Source organism: Dendropsophus ebraccatus, chromosome 5 (genome assembly GCF_027789765.1).
Source record: "Dendropsophus ebraccatus isolate aDenEbr1 chromosome 5, aDenEbr1.pat, whole genome shotgun sequence".
NCBI lineage: Eukaryota > Metazoa > Chordata > Amphibia > Anura > Hylidae > Dendropsophus > Dendropsophus ebraccatus.
This window is the reverse complement of record NC_091458.1, coordinates 161,228,996-161,250,063: the sequence shown is the minus strand read 5'-3', so window position 1 is coordinate 161,250,063 and position 21,068 is coordinate 161,228,996. Positions and strand designations below refer to the sequence as shown.

At 47.2% G+C, this 21,068-nt stretch overlaps 1 protein-coding gene across 2 annotated transcripts in view; it reads left to right on the top strand.

Moving 5' to 3' along the window:
* Window positions 1–21,068, top strand: part of BRIP1 (BRCA1 interacting DNA helicase 1) — a 176,841-nt gene that overhangs the window by 128,784 nt on the left and 26,989 nt on the right. For both annotated transcript variants that reach the window (XM_069972725.1, XM_069972726.1), the window contains exon 16: window positions 1,010–1,131. In XM_069972725.1, coding sequence (XP_069828826.1) covers window positions 1,010–1,131 — 122 coding nt within the window. The remainder of the gene's footprint in view (window positions 1–1,009; window positions 1,132–21,068) is intronic.

Sequence of the window (21,068 nt, the reverse complement as noted above, 5' to 3'; positions counted from 1 at the left end):
CATTACCTGGACGTCCGATCTCACCCAGCAGCCTCAGTCTATAAGGATGTGTTATGGTGGATATCATCTTTCTGGCAATCTTACTCCACAACTTCAGTAGAGGATCCCTGTGGTGACGGCTGCGGTGTTGGGGATTAGTGTTCTCACCAGCTCTCGCCCTCCATCACATCTGTGTGTGAGCCCGGTGTAACCATAGCTTCATATATAGTGTTTTTGGTCAGTATACGGTTCATGTTTTTGTCAATAGTTTAAACCAAAACCAGTAACCTATAGTAAATGATGGACACACAAAGAGCAACACTAAACCCCTAGAATAACAAGCTGTGTGTCATAGAGAAGCTGCAAACCCAAATCATAGCCATAAAAACGTATATACAAAAAGCCAAACAATGTCCACAACCACTGACATACGGCCTATGCAGGCGCCCTCTATATCCTCCTGTGTGTCCACACCGCCCACTGGGTATAAGGCCCCCGACCTGCCAGCCATCCCGCAGTAGCCATATTGTATAAGCACCAGGATCTATGGTGGGAAACCCATAGGGAAAGTCCAACCAGTAACTCCCAGTGAGGCCGATACTGGAAACCAGTAGTGTGACAAACCCCAGAAAAACTCTAATCAGAAGGTCTGCATCGTTTTCTCTCTCGGTTTTGGATAAAAAATACTGACGACCCCGAGCTTCAGAATGAGGAGAGAGGCCGCTGACCCCTCCCTGTGGCCTCTTCCCTCCGTCCATTCGTTCATCTTTTCCATTTGTATCTCTGCCATATTGTGGACCCAAATATAGTGAGATAAGAGGAGCGCCACCCCGGCAGCCATTCACTGATCAGGCAGGAGAAGAGGCAAGCAGTGGGGGAGGGGGGAGATGGAGCTGCACAGGACTGTCGGGAACCGAGCTCAGAAAGCTGAAACTCTATAGGAACATAGCGAGGAGCGTTACCAGAAGGAAAAAGAATAAGAGTCCTGTGTGAGTCCTGGCTGAGCGGTTTCTTCTGCTTTGTATTACAGATGGCGCCCTCCTGATCGCCGTCTGTAGAGGCAAAGTGAGCGAAGGACTAGACTTTTCTGATGACAACGCCCGGGCCGTTATAACCGTAGGAATTCCCTTTCCAAATATTAAAGATTTACAAGTAAGTCGACTCTCATACACAATCATTTATTTCCCTTTAATTACTCAATGTTTTTCAACAGTGTTTGGGGGGGGGGGAGGGGGAATTTAAAGGGGTAGTGCGGCGGTAAAGAATTATTGACAGAATAACACACATTGGCACAGTTATGCTGAGCCGCCAATGACGCTGAAGAGGGCGGCCGGCACTCAGGACGCTCGGAGGGATTCGGCCCGGCCACCTGAAGACGGCATCGCAGACTGAAGATCGGAGACGAGTCGGCACGTGACAGGTGAGTATAGCGCACCACACTTCCGGGTACACGGGTGGGGGTGGTGGGACACGGGGAAGGGGGCCATTCACAGACATAACACACATTACAAAGTTGTATAACTTTGTAATGTGTGTTATTCTGTCAATAATTCTTTACCGCCGCACTACCCCTTTAACCATCGATCCGCCTCTTTACAGTGACCCGCCGGTCCTTCAATATAGAGCTGGCTCAGGAGGTGAGAACGCGTTATATGCGGCAGATGTCTGTATGTTACAGCCGACACCTGCCTGCAGCTACTGGAGTGGGCCTTAAAAGGGGTAGTAAGAAAAAAATGGGGTAAAAAAATGTTCTTTTAAATCAACTGGTTCCAGAAAGTGCCAGAGATTTGTAATTTACTTGTATTAAAATCTCCAGTCTTCCAGTACTTACCAGCTGCTGTATGTCCTGCAGAAAGTGGTGTATTCTCTCCAGTCTGACACAGTGCTCTCTGCTGCCACCTCTGTCCATGTCAGGAACTGACCAGAGCAGCAGCAAATCCCCATAGAAAACCTCTCCTGCTCTGGACAGTTCCTGACATGGACAGAGGTGGCAGCAGAGAGCACTGTGTCAGACTGGAGAGAATACACCACTTCCTGCAGGACATACAGCAACTGGTAAGTACTGGAAGACAAGAATTTTTAATACAAGTAAGTTACAAATCTCTAGCACTTGCCGGGAATAGTTGATGACGAGTTATGACTCTTTAAGGCTGGATTAAAAACACAGAAAGGATCTGGTCACACAATGGTGAAATTGAGTGGATGGCCGCCATATAACAGTAAATAACGGCCATTATTTCAATATAACAGCCGTTGTTTTAAAATAACCGCAAATATTTGCCATTATATGGCGGCCATCCACTCAATTTCACCATTGTGTGAACAGATCCTTTCTGTGTTTTTAATCCACTCCTGGTTTTGGTTGCTATGAGGACCACAATACTGACTGAAATATATGTAGTGTGAACCCAGCCCATATGTGAGGAGTTACAGAAATCTTGCACTAAGGGAAGGGGTTAATAAGACCAGTCTGAGCTAAAGTGCTGCCCCTCCTCCCCCTGCGGGACCCCTCAATGTTCCTGCTGGATCTGAAGCTGCAGGCGTCCGGCTCAATCGTCCACGTCAGCTCTGACACCTCACCAGCATCCACGTCAGCTCTGACACCTCACCAGCATCCACGCCAGCTCTGACACCTCACCAGCATCCACGTCAGCTCTGACACCTCACCAGCATCCACGTCAGCTCTGACACCTCACCAGCATCCACGTCAGCTCTGACACCTCACCAGCATCCATGCCAGCTCTGACACCTCACCAGCATCCACGTCAGCTCTGACACCTCACCAGCATCCACGTCAGCTCTGACACCTCACCAGCATCCACGCCAGCTCTGACACCTCACCAGCATCCATGCCAGCTCTGACACCTCACCAGCATCCATGCCAGCTCTGACACCTCACCAGCATCCACGTCAGCTCTGACACCTCACCAGCATCCACGTCAGCTCTGACACCTCACCAGCATCCACGTCAGCTCTGACACCTCACCAGCATCCACGTCAGCTCTGACACCTCACCAGCGTCCACGTCAGCTCTGACACCTCACCAGCATCCATGCCAGCTCTGACACCTCACCAGAATCCACGTCAGCTCTGACACCTCACCAGCATCCATGTCAGCTCTGACACCTCACCAGCATCCACGTCAGCTCTGACACCTCACCAGAATCCACGTCAGCTCTGACACCTCACCAGCATCCACGTCAGCTCTGACACCTCACCAGCGTCCACGTCAGCTCTGACACCTCACCAGCATCCACGTCAGCTCTGACACCTCACCAGCATCCATGCCAGCTCTGACACCTCACCAGCATCCACGTCAGCTCTGACACCTCACCAGCATCCACGTCAGCTCTGACACCTCACCAGCGTCCACGTCAGCTCTGACACCTCACCAGCATCCATGTCAGCTCTCACCAGCATCCACGTCAGCTCTGACACCTCACCAGCGTCCACGCTTGCATCCACATCAGCCCTGACACCACGCCAGCTCTTACACCACACCAGCGCCTGCGACAGCCCTGACACCACGCTTTGACACCTCACCAGCGTCCACGTCAGCTCTGACACCTCACCAGCGTCCACGCCAGCTCTGACACCTCACCAGCATCCACGTCAGCTCTGACACCTCACCAGCATCCACGTCAGCTCTGACACCTCACCAGCATCCACGTCAGCTCTGACACCTCACCAGCATCCACGTCAGCTCTGACACCTCACCAGCGTCCACGTCAGCTCTGACACCTCACCAGCATCCATGCCAGCTCTGACACCTCACCAGCATCCATGCCAGCTCTGACACCTCACCAGCATCCACGTCAGCTCTGACACCTCACCAGCATCCACGTCAGCTCTGACACCTCACCAGCATCCACGCCAGCTCTGACACCTCACCAGCATCCATGCCAGCTCTGACACCTCACCAGCGTCCACGTCAGCTCTGACACCTCACCAGCATCCACGTCAGCTCTGACACCTCACCAGCATCCATGCCAGCTCTGACACCTCACCAGAATCCACGTCAGCTCTGACACCTCACCAGCATCCATGTCAGCTCTGACACCTCACCAGCATCCACGTCAGCTCTGACACCTCACCAGCATCCATGCCAGCTCTGACACCTCACCAGCATCCACGTCAGCTCTGACACCTCACCAGCATCCATGTCAGCTCTGACACCTCACCAGCATCCATGTCAGCTCTCACCAGCATCCACGTCAGCTCTGACACCTCACCAGCGTCCACGCTTGCATCCACATCAGCCCTGACACCACGCCAGCTCTGACACCACACCAGCGCCTGCGACAGCCCTGACACCACGCTTTGACACCTCACCAGCGTCCACGTCAGCTCTGACACCTCACCAGCGTCCACGCCAGCTCTGACACCTCACCAGCATCCACGTCAGCTCTGACACCTCACCAGCATCCACGTCAGCTCTGACACCTCACCAGCATCCACGTCAGCTCTGACACCTCACCAGCATCCATGCCAGCTCTGACACCTCACCAGCATCCACGTCAGCTCTGACACCTCACCAGCATCCATGTCAGCTCTGACACCTCACCAGCATCCATGTCAGCTCTCACCAGCATCCACGTCAGCTCTGACACCTCACCAGCGTCCACGCTTGCATCCACATCAGCCCTGACACCACACCAGCTCTGACACCACACCAGCGCCTGCGACAGCCCTGACACCACGCTTTGACACCTCACCAGCGTCCACGTCAGCTCTGACACCTCACCAGCGTCCACGCCAGCTCTGACACCTCACCAGCATCCACGTCAGCTCTGACACCTCACCAGCATCCACGTCAGCTCTGACACCTCACCAGCATCCACGTCAGCTCTGACACCTCACCAGCATCCACGTCAGCTCTGACACCTCACCAGCGTCCACGTCAGCTCTGACACCTCACCAGCGTCCACGTCAGCTCTGACACCTCACCAGCGCCCACGCCAGCTCTGACACCTCACCAGCGCCCACACTTGCATCCACATCAGCCCTGACACCACGCCAGCTCTGACACCACACCAGCGCCTGCGACAGCCCTGACACCACACCAGCTCTGACACCTCACCAGCGTCCACACCAGCTCTGACACCTCACCAGCGTCCACGCCAGCTCTGACACCTCACCAGCGTCCACGCCAGCTCTCACCAGCATCCACGTCAGCCCTGACACCTCACCATGTGCAAGATTTTACGCCTTTTTGCGGACTCTTTTTTTTTTTGGGCTGAGTTTTGGTTGATTCCCCACAACGTGGATATAAAATATAAAGCAGATACCGTTTAGACCAGGTCCCCTTCCTTGTAGATATACCGCCTGCCATCTGCCCCGACATCACCGAAACACATGTCACATAGGTACAATAAATAAGGAGCCAGATTACAGTATCACTGAGAGAGACATGGTGCCGAGTCATTCAGAGCAAACCATTCAGAGCTGAGGGGCTAATTGTTATCCTGACAGCAGCGTCCGTTCCTTTTGCTCGGCCGAGCTGCCATTCTCTGTAACTCTGCGCTGCCTGATATGTGAACGGCACAAAAACTGAGGCCAGTGCATATTCATGTATAGTAACTGTTCCACATGGTGCAGAGAGGCTTGTAGACCAGATAGGTGGATATATTGTAGCTCTCTCTCTATATATATAAATATATATGTGTTGGTCATGCCGTTGGCGCCGCTAACCCCCATGCTATTAGTTGTGAATCCATTGTCACACAAGTATAGGTGGTTATGGTGTGTCAGGCTGGGGTCACGCTGCGTATTTGCAGTCCAGTTAACTTATACTTTTTATGAGAGAGAAAAAAAGATGCATTTGTGGGTCATCCAATTTGATCTGTTTTTCCATTGACTTCCATTATAAAAAAGGTGTGATTGACCAAGTTTTTATGTACCAATTAATAACGAACATGTTATACAGACTGCAAAAACACAGTGTGAACCCGGCCTTAAAGGGTTCTTATCATTCTAACCTTAATTATATGATATATAGTTTTTATATTTTTACAACAAATAATTTCCAAATATAAATTTCCAAAGTTCCAAATACAATAAATTTAAAAACAACAACTTGTTCTGCCGAACAGAACTCTTATATGGCAAAAACAACAGAACATGATAAAAGTCGCTGATCTTGGGCGGTTGGGAAAAAGTAATGGCGCCAGTGTCAAAACTCTACGGCAGAAAGGTGGAACGGCAAAATAATTTTGTCCCAAATACATTTCTTAGTTTCCAGAACTTTCTATTTTTGTAACTTCTGTGCTGTTTTTCAGCAGATCCCTCCTTTTCCTTTATGTTTGTTTCCTCTTTATCCTGGCGTAACCTCAGCCGTTGTATCTGTACAGGTAATTGTCTCGGCGTGTCCCATTGCAGATATATATTTTATTACGCTGTGGAGTTAGTCATTTATTTATCACGTCTCCAGCTTCTGACATGATAAGCAGTTGTATAACTCAGTGGCTTCAGTTAGTGGAGGAAAGAAAGTTACTAACAGGAAACGATGCCGCCTTCCCACATTCACTTTTCTTCCGTTTCTTTATTGACATCATTCGAGTCCAATTGATTATGTGGATTCAGCAGTTTTCACGCACTTGGCTGCTGTCTGGGCTTTTCCATGTGATTCGCTTTACCAGGCTTCATCACAGACGTTATTCTCGTCATAAACAATCTGATGAAGCCTGGTAATCACCTGGCAGAGCTGAGACCGCCAATCTAGCCAGAATGACAGGGCCCACATACCCAGCTAGGCTCTAATTCTGGGAATAAGTGTATACTATGTATGTGAGAGCGAGTCTCAGGCCGTGCTTACAGTTTTCATTGTGAAACCTATTTACTTCTTCCTCTCCAACATGAATGGATCCTGGAAAGGGAACACAATCATAAATCTGTCAGTCGTTCTAACGTGTGTGTGTGTGTGTGTATATATATATATATATATATATATATATATATATATATATATAATGGAGAGATATCCTTAGAGTTGGTCACTTTAGTAGTTGCTGCACATTCACTCTATAAAGCTTCATCCCAGTCATCAGATGGAGACTTCGCTGCCATGTCTGTTGAGCCGATGATGTACGGCATATGACATGTTATATTACGGGGGAGGAATCTTACAGGATGGGGGATTGGCAGTCAGACGTTGAGGCTTGGACCATTGCCTCCTGTGATACATATTCTGGTTGTGCATCATAAGCAGGGGCCGGCTATATGTTTATCGGGGTCCCTGGGGGGCAGAGCCTTAGCGGGCCTCTATGCAGTGTAGGTCTTGCAGTGGCAGTAAAACAGCACAAACTACTGAAACAGAATGCAATGTATTGCTGGGAGTCGGCTGTAACCAGTGTAACCACAGCGCGCCGTCTGCAGCCGTCAACCTTTGTATTATATACGTTAGAAGCAGTAGCTGAAACCTGTAAGAATAGCCGAGACCAGGCCGGACCCGGTCCGCTGCGGAATCCCCCCGGTAGGCCCTGAGGTACTGAGCCCTGAGCATTTCAGCTTGCTGTGTAGGCAGAGACTAGTATAGTAATGCCCATGGTGCCTACAGTGAGAGCATTAGAAGTGGCTGGAAGAAGAGGCCCTCGTCCCATAAGTCCCATCTACTTTTGCATCATGTGGATGGCCGGGATCATGCGAGCTGCTTTCCTTGGTAAAACATGGATTCACCAAGATTCCTTATAGCAAAGAAGCAAGTTGGTGGTTGCACAGTGATTCTCTGGACTGGCTCCACCTGGCATATACATGGCGGCTACCTCCTCCTACCACCCCTCATGGCAGCAGTACCCCCCCTACTGGCAGTGGTCTCCTCGGCAAAGCAATGTGTTCTGGCCAGAGAACTGATTTAATGTATTGACCGTGCCCCTAATGTCTCCATATCTGAATGGATCAGTGTAGAATGTGCCGGAAGAACATCCTGGTACCAGATACCACAGATCAGTAGAGAGGAGCACATGGAGACCTATACAAGGTGGTTTCATGTTCTGGCTGATGATATATCCATGTTTACCCCTTAGCACCATCTGCCGTCAGAGCATCTCCACATATAGGCTATGCTTCCACATGTAGGCTATGCTTCCACATGTAGGCTATGCTTCCACATGTAGGCTATGCTTCCACATGTAGGCTATGCTTCCACATGTAGGCTATGCTTTTACAAATAGGCTATGCTTCCACATGTAGGCTATGCTTCCACATGTAGGCTATGCTTCCACATGTAGGCTATGCTTCCACATGTAGGCTATGCTTTTACAAATAGGCTATGCTTCCACATGTAGGCTATGCTTCCACATGTAGGCTATGCTTCCACATGTAGGCTATGCTTCCACATGTAGGCTATGCTTCCACAAATAGGCTATGCTTCCACATGTAGGCTATGCTTCCACATGTAGGCTATGCTTCCACATGTAGGCTATGCTTCCACATGTAGGCTATGCTTCCACATGTAGGCTATGCTTCCACATGTAGGCTATGCTTCCACATGTAGGCTATGCTTCCACATCTAGGCTATGCTTCCACATGTAGGCTATGCTTCCACAAATAGGCTATGCTTCCACATGTAGGCTATGCTTCCACATGTAGGCTATGCTTCCACATGTAGGCTATGCTTTTACAAATAGGCTATGCTTCCACATGTAGGCTATGCTTTTACAAATAGGCTATGCTCAGTATTTTTCACCCAGACCCAGGAGTGGATAGAAAACACAGAAAGGCTATGCTCACACACTGCCGAAACTGAGTGGATGGCCGCCATTTAATGGAAAAAAAACTGTGTACTCTCTGTCGGTACCTTCCCTGCACATATGCGACTTTTTGACTTTCTATTCCTATTTTTCCGGATTTGATGTGACAAAAAAATCTGTATTTTTGCGCTTTGACAGGTTTTTTGCGCTTACGGCATTTACCATGCGAGATCAGAAATATAATGTAATAGTTTGGGGCGATTCTGCACACTACAAAGGAGCCAGGGGCCAATCTGGAACTTGTGGAGGGGCTGCGGGGTCAGCTGCGGTCAGACCCTCCGTCATCCCTTACTTGTCCCCTAGTTGGAGAACCCTTTTATCGAAGACCCCGGGGTGTATTATACTAGAACCGCCATACAGCTGTGCCAGAAAAATGGGAAATTTGATATTTTTTTGCCACCTAAAAAATTGAATATTCAGTAATTATAAAGTCCCCCCCCCCCCTCCAAAAGAAAAAAGTTCCTGACATGGACAGAGGTGGCAGCAGAGAGCACTGTGTCAGACTGGAGAGAATACACCACTTTCTGCAGGACATACAGCAGCTGATAAGTACTGGAAGACTGGAGATTTTTAAATAGAAATAATTTACACCAGTTGATGTGGAAAAAAAATGTTGGCGTACCCCTTTAAGATAGACTCTTAGCTTTTTGCATTCTACCAACTTCCACAACTTTGTTGAGGAGTAATTGTAGGAAAGAGAAGTGTGAGCGGCGTGACCTCTGCCGTGTGTATTTTACACTATTAACCTAATTCAGTTTTAATGTAAAAATAGAGAAATTATGTAAAAGTTTCACGATTGGATAATGAGATTTGTATAGAGTGGAGTTTATGACATGGGAATTATCCTGCGGAGCCGACGTCACTCTCCTGGCCGTACCGGGGATTTCCTCTGCCGGGACCTGAAGTAGGAAAATCTTGTCGCCAAGCGCGGCCGACTCCGCTCTGGTTGTAATTAATTTGGCTTTTCTGGGAGACGGAGAAGCCGCCACTTGGCTCAGAATTATTATTATTTTATTAATATCATATTTTACCTATTTCCCCCCCGTCCAGGATCTGCAGTAGATCTCCTGCTGGGTCCAATCATTTAGTTACATCGAGATCAGCAGATCCTCTATAGGAGTTCTATCCTGTAATACTCACTCATTTTATGGCAACACTATACCATTGTTATTATTATTAATATTATTACACCGTTATTATTATTCTGTTAATATTACACTGTTATTACAGCATTATTATTATTATTATTATTACACCGGTATTATTACATAGTTGTTGTTATTATTGTTATACCGTTATTATTACACCGTTATACTGTTATTACACCGTTTTTATTATTACAGCATTATTTTTTATTATTACACAGTTATTATTGTTATTGTTGTTGTCTCTTTCTGTGTCTATAGAGATGGAGAGAATAAGACGTTTTGCATTTCCAGCATCAGTCAGGGGTTTCCTTTCTCATTGTTTGGGGGGATACCCGGTCTTGTTGCGGTCATTGGCCGCCATTCTTGCCACTTTACTAAAGTTGCTTAAATCTGAAGTATTGAAGGGAAACACTGTGAGCGCCATTTATCAGAGCTTTCCACACCTGCTCTGCGCGCCGCTGCTCCATTATTTCCTCTGCAGCATCGAGCAGGTGTGGAGATTGTATATAGAACACAGGACGGCGATTGTTTCCATGGATATAATTTGTGAGCAATGACAGAAACCATCGGGCTGCATTTTTCAGTTTTTGTTTTATTGCTGAACGCTGGAATGTTTGGGCTTTGCCAGGATTACTTTTTTTTTTTTTACGTTTTTTTTTTCTTTTTTGTAGGCTTCATGTCCAAAGTGTTTTCCTATCTGACACTCGGGTTCTGTGTGTATTGCTGTGTGATATATGTTATGTGCTGTGTTCTGTGTGTATTGCTGTGTGCTGTGTGCTATATGTTATGTGCTGTGTTCTGTGTGTATTGCTGTGTGCTGTGTGCTATATGTTATGTGCTGTGTTCTGTGTGTATTGCTGTGTGCTATATGTTATGTGCTGTGTTCTGTGTGTATTGCTGTGTGATATATGTTATGTGCTATATGTTATGTGCTGTGTTCTGTGTGTATTGCTGTGTGCTGTGTGCTATATGTTATGTGCTGTGTTCTGTGTGTATTGCTGTGTGCTATATGTTATGTGCTGTGTTCTGTGTGTATTGCTGTGTGATATATGTTATGTGCTATATGTTATGTGCTGTGTTCTGTGTGTATTGCTGTGTGCTGTGTGCTATATGTTATGTGCTGTGTTCTGTGTGTATTGCTGTGTGCTATGTGCTATGTGCTGTGTTCTGTGTGTATTGCTGTGTGCTATATGTTATGTGCTGTGTTCTGTGTGTATTGCTGTGTGATATATGTTATGTGCTGTGTTCTGTGTGTATTGCTGTGTGATATATGTTATGTGCTGTGTTCTGTGTGTATTGCTGTGTGCTGTATGTTATGTGCTGTGATCTGTGTGTATTTCTATGTGCTGTGTGCTATGTGCTATATGTTATGTGCTGTGTGTATTGCTGTGTGGTATATTCTATATGCTTTGGCTGTAGTGATGTGATAGACGTACGCCTGACTGGTTACTTGTGTTGGTTGGTAGTGATTTGCTATTATAGAAATATCAGACAATGGTATCGGCCACAGAAGTTATCACCATTCACACACTACATTGTAATGACTCCAGGAATACAGGTGGAGATCAATACATTAGAACTGGGATCTATTGGATCCGTCAGATAATGTCGCCAAATCTAAACGTTTTTATTACAAAAAGGCGAAGAGCCGACCAGAGCGCAACGTTGTACGATGGTTTGGACCTTGGGTGTCCACTAATGCCAGAGATGTGGAGGAAATTATAATTGTCATTTCCACAACTTTTATATCCGATAAATAGACAGGAGTTACATTTGTACGCTCGACCAGTCACTTGCTGGATGGTAACATGTGACGCCACTTCTTTGGTGGTCGGTTGGGATATAGCTCAGCCAGGTGTTATGTTGTCGTGACGCCAGTGCCGGTTGGGCACACAGGTATGAAGGGCTCACCTGCTTTTATTTAAGATAGGCTGGCTATACCCTTTCCCCCGTGGTCTGTGACCTGCCGGGCTGTGAGGGGGGCCCTTGGGTACTTATCATGGTGGTCCGGAGTGGAGTTGTGACCCACCTGGACAATCATACCACCACCCACAGAAAGGGGAGATGACCCAAGGCAGATGCAATGGCTGTGCAGGAGCTTAGCGAATAACCACTGAGTCCAGTTAAAATAAACTCTTCTTTTCTGCAGGAATACCTAATACAGGGATATACAGTAGGATCTTGACTTGATACACTTTAATCTTTAGTAACACGACACAAGGAGAGGTACAGCTGTGCTGACTGAGTTGCATGCTGAGAGGTAGAAAAGGTTCAGAGAAGTAGAGAGGAGAGGGTGAGAGTCCCAACCCAATGTAGTACTGTGCTCTGCCGGAACCTTAGAAGGAGAATAAGTAGAAATACTTGAGAGTAGAGAGAATATTTGTGCCCGTGTTTTGACTCTTTGGTCTTTGCACCACCTATTGCCCACCAGTGTCGGACGACCTGTCCTATAGGGTGACACAGCCCCAGACCTTGTTACCTGAGATGAGCAGAGTGGTCAGAGTTCTCTGATGACACCCGCGCTGCGAGATAAAGTATGTAGGCTTCTAGCAACTTTGCTCTATCCGGATCAGTTCCTCTTTCTTCAGCATGCTGCACTGTTAGACTGGTTCTTGGCGTGGGTTGGGATGATCCCTGTCTTGTCCTCTCTAAGTGTGCGTTCAGCACTGCATAGTGGGTGGAAGTGCTACTGTCAAGAAAAGAGTGCTAAGGTGTCTCATGTGCGTCTGTTCACTACAGAGGCCAACCCCAAAACTGCTCCACAGGGGACCTGGCATAAACCAGGGCCCTACTTGGCTACTGCACGACCAAGTAGAGGCAGCCACTCTCTCCATCTGGAACACACAAAAAAAAAGCTTTGGTCGGCTCTCCTACATCACCATTCACACTAGGCAGGAGGCCGTTACTATGGCTGAAACTGCAGACACACAAAAAATGCAACAGCTTCCCGCTAATGGTAAGATCCAGACCCAATACAGATGGGAAATCGCTAAAAGCCACCCCCAGCTGCTATAGAAACCCAGGTAAAAGGCGCCTACGCTGAACACACACAACTCCTCTGAAAGATAATAAATTATTACCAATAAATACCGTATCTGTATAATTGCATTTATTTTCTAACTTTCATCATTCATACATAAGGTTTTTTTTTATTTGCTTCATTAGTTTACTTTTCCAATCCATACAATCCATAGAACGTTCCGGAGTGATTTCCTTTTCTCTCGTCCTTCGCGAGCAGCGTTGACCTTTGCGTTCTTACTTGACTGTCAGACTATGTTGAGGCTTTTATAGTGAAGCTATCACCTTGGGGATTTGTCAGTTTGAGTGACACTTAGCAGTCCACCTAAGCCGCGGCCGCGCTGAACGGATGGAACCGCGTCGTACCTCAAGGGAAGCTGTTTGATTTTTTTTTTATTCACTTCTGCACCAATGGGCCGGGATTGAATTTTCTCTTCAGAGTTGGATTTTTGGTTGCATTAGTTCTTAATCTAGTCAATTGTTCACAGTCCCTCAATGCCTTTAAGTGGGAGATGAGTAGATGGGCCCGGGGTGAATGTGCGCCATGGATCGCCGAGCTGTAAAGCTTTCTGAGACGCCGCGTCCTGCACTTCTCATCCCTTACATTGTGCAGCGGTTATAACATTATATAAGCCCTTCCTGTCACATAATATAATGAATGACTTGTTAACCCCTTCAGCCCATTGATGCCCGGATGTCCAGGTCAAATTAATGCAGTGTTCCTACCCGCCTTCTAAGAGCCATAGCGCTGTTATTTTTCTACCTACAGGGCTGGTTGAGGTGTCGTTTTTGCGCCATGATCTCTAATTTTTATTAATATCATATTGGTGTAGAAGAAAAATTTTAATCGCTTTGATCGATTTTTCTAAAACATAAATTAAAAAAATCAGCAATTCTGGTGTTTTTTTTTTTTCTTCTTTCGTTTACAGCAATCACCGTTCGGGAACAATAATGTTATATTTTAATAGATCTGACAATTCGGTACGCGACGATATATTATACGTTTATTTTTTTAAATATTTTAGTTTTTATAATGGGCAAGGGGGGTATATTAAACTTTTATTGGGGGGTTATAAGGGTTTTTTAATACTTCTAAAAAGTTTTTTTTTTTTAACACTTTAAGGCTATGTTCACACGTCCTATGAGACAGGCTGTTCCGTTACCCCGGCCGGGTCACAGAACGGCCGGTCTCTGGCCAGATCATCTCGGCTGGTACTTAAGTACCGGCCGGATGATCTTTCCGGCCGTGGAGCTCTGATGCGGGCACATTAGCGTGCGCCCGCATCAGAGCTTTCCATAGCCCACAGTGAAGCAAGCGGCCGGAGCCGCTCGCTTCACTGTGTGAACTGACAGGTCATTCTGCGGCCGCTATTCACTGAATTCCGTCCACAGAAAACTGACATGTCAGTTTTTTCCGGTGCCGCACGGGATCCCGGCCGGAGCGCATACAATGTGTGTGTGTACGCTCCAGCAGGGATCCCATTAAAAATAAAGCTATGTCCCACCCCGCAAAACTACAGCCGTAGTTCTGCGGCGGGAACAACGGCCGTAGTTTTACGTAGTGTGAACATAGCATAAAACATGCAATCATTAGATTGTATGTACTGATCTATGCTATGCCATAACATAGCATAGATCAGTGTTATTGGTGATCTATACAAAGAACCTGCCTGAGAGCAGACTCTATACATGGAACGCTGATGCGACAGGTCAGAGGTAAGTGGATTACCACCGCCCGTCGGTACAAGCGATCAGGAACCCTGCAGCATGGCTGTGAGGTCCCGATCACTCAGTGACAGGAGCTTGTACCTTAAGTACCTTAAACACTGCGATTGCTATAGATTGCATCATTTAAGGGGTTAGTGACAGGCAGCTGCGGGATTGCAGCTGGCTGTCATTATGCTGGGATCCCTGGACACTGATGTGTGCAGGACCGCAATAAAACCCCTCCCAGTCAGGAACGTATATACATTCCTACTATACGGGATATGTGCAGCAGGAACGTATATCTTATGTATTTATTGCTGACATGAAGGGGTTAAGCTATCAGTTCTCATCATTCTTAGAATTAGTCATTATAATCTTTTAACAAAAACCTCATGTTTGGGACTGGCTCCTTCTTCTCTGAAAGTATAAAAAATACATAAATATCTACAGTATAGTGCGATAGTTCTCTCCAACACTGTATTCTTAAAATGGCGACCGGCTCGGCGGAGCCACTGAACCAATTCGGTGAAGATCTGTATAAACATGCCGCTTTTGCCATTGACTAAATGTATTTGTAATTTTATATATACAGAAAGCTTCAGGAAATTATTTTATTTGAAAATTAATAGGTATAAATCGGTACGTGGCACGGTGCAGTTTGGAGATGACTGGGAATCGGTGCGGTCGGTGTGTCCCCATTAGAGGAGCTGGACGTGGGGCGCCCCAGGGGGATAAGTCCACCGGACAGGAATACGTTGCAATGGTTTCTCTCCCTATTTCTCTGTTCCGGAGGGATAGCCCTAATATTTATCATGGAGTGTTATTCTCTATGCTGGGGGAGGGGTTGATAATTATAAGATGGGCGAGGTGGAGTGCAAGTAACCAGCCGTGGTGCTGATGTGTTTTGTAGTATAAATGAATGAAAATATATAAAGAAATAGGTAAATCTAGAGAGGAGCAAATTTCGAGTACCCATGGGTCCGTCTGAACCTAAACCTGCAGCATCTGATTACCGGGGGCTTCGTCTATGTATGTATGTTCTACAGATATCATGAATAAGAACCGGAAAGGTTCGAAACGCGTTGGTTGTTTTAAAGAATTGCACAATAAATGTTAATTTTTAAACAATTTGCTAAAACCTATTTGGGAGCGTCGCACAACAATTTGCCACGTTTTTACATGTCGCCCCCCACATACTGGTCATATTAAGTCTATAAGAATGTTTATTTGCGCCAGATATCTGAGATGACGAGTGTTGGGAGTGATATACAGCATACGTGATAAGACTGGGAGATAATCTCGGACATAGAACATGGAGGACGTTCTATAAACATTGGCTCAGACACCTCATTTCTGTGGACTTCAGCTCCGTGCAGGGCGATTTGTATCCTGCACTTTGTAATGGCGCGCTCTTTGAAGGTCTGCTCATATATTTTAGTGATTTTTATTATCAATATTTGAGTGTAGATAGGAAGTAATGAGGTGTGACGGCGCTTTCCTCACATTGTCACATTATGGCGGCACCTGGTTAGATAGAGGAGCTTCGGTGGTCCCGGTAGTATCCTCGCCTCACGCTGTATTACCGCTGCAGATCCCCCAGTGCAGCCTATTACCTTTGTGTAGTCCTGATGTTCTCTAGGAAGTCTCCGTCTCTTTTGAAGATTTTGAAGCTGTACAATAATCCAGCAAATGGAATTAAAACATTTTAAAAACAAATTAAAGCATTCCAGAGGCCACGGACAATAGTGTTGATAATTTCCAACACTTTTAGTAGCTGACGACTTTTACTTGTCTGTCCTTGACGCACCTCTAGTCAATGACGTTCGTTCTTACCAGTATTCCCGTTATTCACACTATTGGAAATACACACATTGCTCTGCAGTGGGGCTGTAGACGCTAAATGGTGGCGTAGTCTGTAGTGTTCAGCTGATACATCGCTCTGTAGCTCGCCTGTATGTGGCAGCTGATACACCGCTCTGCAGCTCGCCTGTATGTGGCAGCTGATACACCGCTCTGTAGCTCGCCTGTATGTGACAGCTGATACACCGCTCTGTAGCTCGCCTGTATGTGGCAGATAATACACCGCTCTGTAGCTCGCCTGTATGTGGCAGCTGATACACCGCTCTGTAGCTCGCCTGTATGTGGCAGCTGATACACCGCTCTGTAGCTCGCCTGTATGTGGCAGATAATACACCGCTCTGTAGCTCGCCTGTATGTGGCAGCTGATACGCCGCTCTGTAGCTCGCCTGTATGTGGCAGATAATACACCGCTCTGTAGCTCGCCTGTATGTGGCAGATAATACACCGCTCTGTAGCTCGCCTGTATGTGGCAGATGATACGCCGCTCTGTAGCTCGCCTGTATGTGGCAGCTGATACACCGCTCTGTAGCTCGCCTGTATGTGGCAGCTGATACACCGCTCTGTAGCTCGCCTGTATGTGGCAGATGATACATCTGTCTGTAGCTCGCCTGTATGTGGCAGCTGATACACCGCTCTGTAGCTCGCCTGTATGTGGCAGCTGATACATCTGTCTGTAGCTCGCCTGTATGTGGCAGCTGATACACCGCTCTGTAGCTCGCCTGTATGTGTCAGCTGATACACCGCTCTGTAGCTCGCCTGTATGTGGCAGATGATACACCTGTCTGTAGCTCGCCTGTATGTGGCAGCTGATACACCGCTCTGTAGCTCGCCTGTATGTGGCAGCTGATACACCGCTCTGTAGCTCGCCTGTATGTGGCAGATGATACACCTGTCTGTAGCTCGCCTGTATGTGGCAGCTGATACACCGCTCTGTAACTCGCCTGTATGTGGCAGCTGATACGCCGCTCTGTAGCTCGCCTGTATGTGGCAGATGATACGCCGCTCTGTAGCTCGCCTGTATGTGGCAGCTGATACACCGCTCTGTAGCTCGCCTGTATGTGGCAGATAATACACCGCTCTGTAGCTCGCCTGTATGTGGCAGATGATACGCCGCTCTGTAGCTCGCCTGTATGTGGCAGCTGATACACCGCTCTGTAGCTCGCCTGTATGTGGCAGCTGATACACCGCTCTGTAGCTCGCCTGTATGTGGCAGCTGATACACCGCTCTGTAGCTCGCCTGTATGTGGCAGCTGATACACCTGTCTGTAGCTCGCCTGTATGTGGCAGCTGATACATCGCTCTGTAGCTCGCCTGTATGTGGCAGCTGATACGCCGCTCTGTAGCTCGCCTGTATGTGGCAGATGATACATCTGTCTGTAGCTCGCCTGTATGTGGCAGCTGATACACCGCTCTGTAGCTCGCCTGTATGTGGCAGCTGATACGCCGCTCTGTAGCTCGCCTGTATGTGGCAGCTGATACGCCGCTCTGTAGCTCGCCTGTATGTGGCAGCTGATACGCCGCTCTGTAGCTCGCCTGTATGTGGCAGCTGATACGCCGCTCTGTAGCTCGCCTGTATGTGGCAGATGATACGCCGCTCTGTAGCTCGCCTTGTACGCTCTCTGTCCCAGCGCGCTCTGTTCCTGTATAGTCAGTAGACTTATCCCGCCATAGCTGCATCTGGTTCCTGATATTCGGCACTCGGCGCCCCTAATGCACATTCTTTCTTCCTTCCAGTTTGCCGTTCCTATAGGCTGTTTATGTTATACGCTCGGGTTCTGGCAGACGATCAAGCGAGTTTGTGAGTGATGAAAAACTATGATTATTTTTTTCTTTTTCTGTCGGTTTTGACCTGATCTTATATAAGAAACAGGTAGAAAATTGGTGCGTGCTTCAAAGGGTTCTCCGCTATAATATAATCATGTGTCAGGGTCGGTCTGAAGTGTTTGCCATCATTCCGCTTCAGTGATGGACACAAAATCCTAATAAAGTATTAATGTATTTATCTAAAAGAAACGTCCAGCGGCAGCAAGTAACATGTGCACGGACATCCTTGTCATCAGTAGCATCTTATACATTGTATTACATGCCCTGCACAGACATCCTTGTGATCAGTAGCATCTTGTGCATTGTATTACATGCCGTGCACGGACATCCTTGTCATCAGTAGCATCTTATACATTGTGTTACATGCCGTGCACGGACGTCCTTGTGATTAGTAGCATCTTGTGCATTGTATTACATGCCCTGCACGGACGTCCTTGTCATCAGTAGCATCTTATACATTGTATTACATGTTGTGCACAGACATCCTTGTGATCAGTAGCATCTTGTGCATTGTATTACATGCCCTGCACGGACATCCTTGTGATAAGTAGCATCCTGTGCATTGTATTACATGCCCTGCACGGACATCCTTGTCATCAGTAGCATCTTGCGCATTGTATTACATGCCGTGCACGGACGTCCTTGTCATCAGTAGCATCTTGTGCATTGTATTACATGCCGTGCACGGACGTCCTTGTCATCAGTAGCATCTTGTGCATTGTATTACATGCCGTGCACGGACATCCTTGTCATCAGTAGCATCTTGTGCATTGTATTACATGCCCTGCACGGACATCCTTGTCATCAGTAGCATCTTGTGCATTGTATTACATGCCGTGCACGGACGTCCTTGTCATCAGTAGCATCTTGTGCATTGTATTACATGCCCTGCACGGACATCCTTGTCATCAGTAGCATCTTGTGCATTGTATTACCTGCCGATTTTTTAAATAGTAGTAATTCACAAATCTGTATAACTTTCTGACATCAGTTCATTTGAAAGGAAAAAAAAGTTATTGCCGGGATTCCCCTTTAATATACTAAATGACAAGACCCCACCACCCATGTTATTGCCGGGATTCCCCTTTAATATACTAAATGACAAGACCCCACCACCCATGTTATTGCCGGGATTCCCCTTTAATATACTAAATGACAAGACCCCACCACCCATGTTATTGCCGGGATTCCCCTTTAATATACTAAATGACAAGACCCCACCACCCATGTTATTGCCAGGATTCCCCTTTAATATACTAAATGACAAGACCCCACCACCCATGTTATTGCCGGGATCCCCCTTTAATATACTAAATGACAAGACCCCACCACCCATGTTATTGCCGGGATTCCCCTTTAATATACTAAATGACAAGACCCCACCACCCATGTTATTGCCGGGATCCCCCTTTAATATACTAAATGACAAGACCCCACCACCCATGTTATTGCCGGGATTCCCCTTTAATATACTAAATGACAAGACCCCACCACCCATGTTATTGCCGGGATTCCCCTTTAATATACTAAATGACAAGACCCCACCACCCATGGATGTGAGTGTAACCCTTGTACTGTCATAAATGCTGTGATTTTCCTGTAAGTGAATGCCTTCTGTTTCTTCTCTCCTTATACAATGTCAGGCTGTAGCTCGGGCTGAGTGTGGATCCTCATGCAGAGATACGGGCAGGCGGGCAGCATTTGCCTAATTATGCGTGAAGCCCATCAAGGCTACCAGGTATAATACTGGCAGACACAGACTAATAGGAAGACAGTGGATTCACGACCTTCTAGACAGATCAGGGTCTAAATCTGTTTGACAGCTACAAGATGGCAGCGCTTGCCACGGGCTGTCTGCTGCTCGCTCGCTGCCTCCTTTTGTCTGGAAAGTCTGCCTGATAGCTAGGAGTAGATGTCTGAGGAGGATCAGGTAAAAGGCTGCTGTCTTGTGACATTTCAGCTAATCCCTAGCCTGTGGTTTGCTGCACATTGAGGATATTTGCTAGCAGGGGAGAGTGGCTTTTTCACATATGCAACCTGTCATCTTGGATTGGACGTTCCTGTGATGGCCGTTAATGTGAAGTTCTACAATGAAATGGATTCTGATTGCATTAAACTGATGGCAGGTTTCTTCTTCTTCTCCTTCTTCTTCCTCCCAATCTACCTTTGCCAAGACTATAATGAATGTTTAACCCTCAGCGATCCACATGGGCCTATGGTGCCAGGACAGGGTTTCCCCGTCTTTCTGCATCAGAACTTGGTGACCTTTATTTATCTCATCATTCGCCGTCCGTGTAACCGTCCACAAGCCGTGCGTCGTGTGTGAGACAGACAGGAGGACTGATTCCTACAGTGCCGCAAGTTTAATGGAAGCTGAAAGTTGTCGTTGTGTATATTCACTTATCATTGTACCCTGTGATAGTGTATTACATGTATATAGAGGTTCCCATTAAAGGGGTTATCCAGCGCTACAAAAACCTGGCCACTTTCTATCAGAGACAACACGACTCCAGTTCTGGTGCGGTTTGCAATTAAGCTCCATTCACTTCAATGGAACCCCGCCCAAGCTGGAGACAAGAGTGGGGCTGTCTCTGGAAGAAAGTGGCCATGTTTTTCACCCCTTTAATGGATCTCATATTTATCTATGTAATTGTTACTTTCAAGCCCCCTCGCAACCCACGGGGCAGGGCCAGTGCTCCAATCTGCCTCAGGACTACATTAAAACTGCACAGGAACGTCACCGGGGAGGAAGGTAGGAGACATAGCCTCATCTCAGCGCCCCATG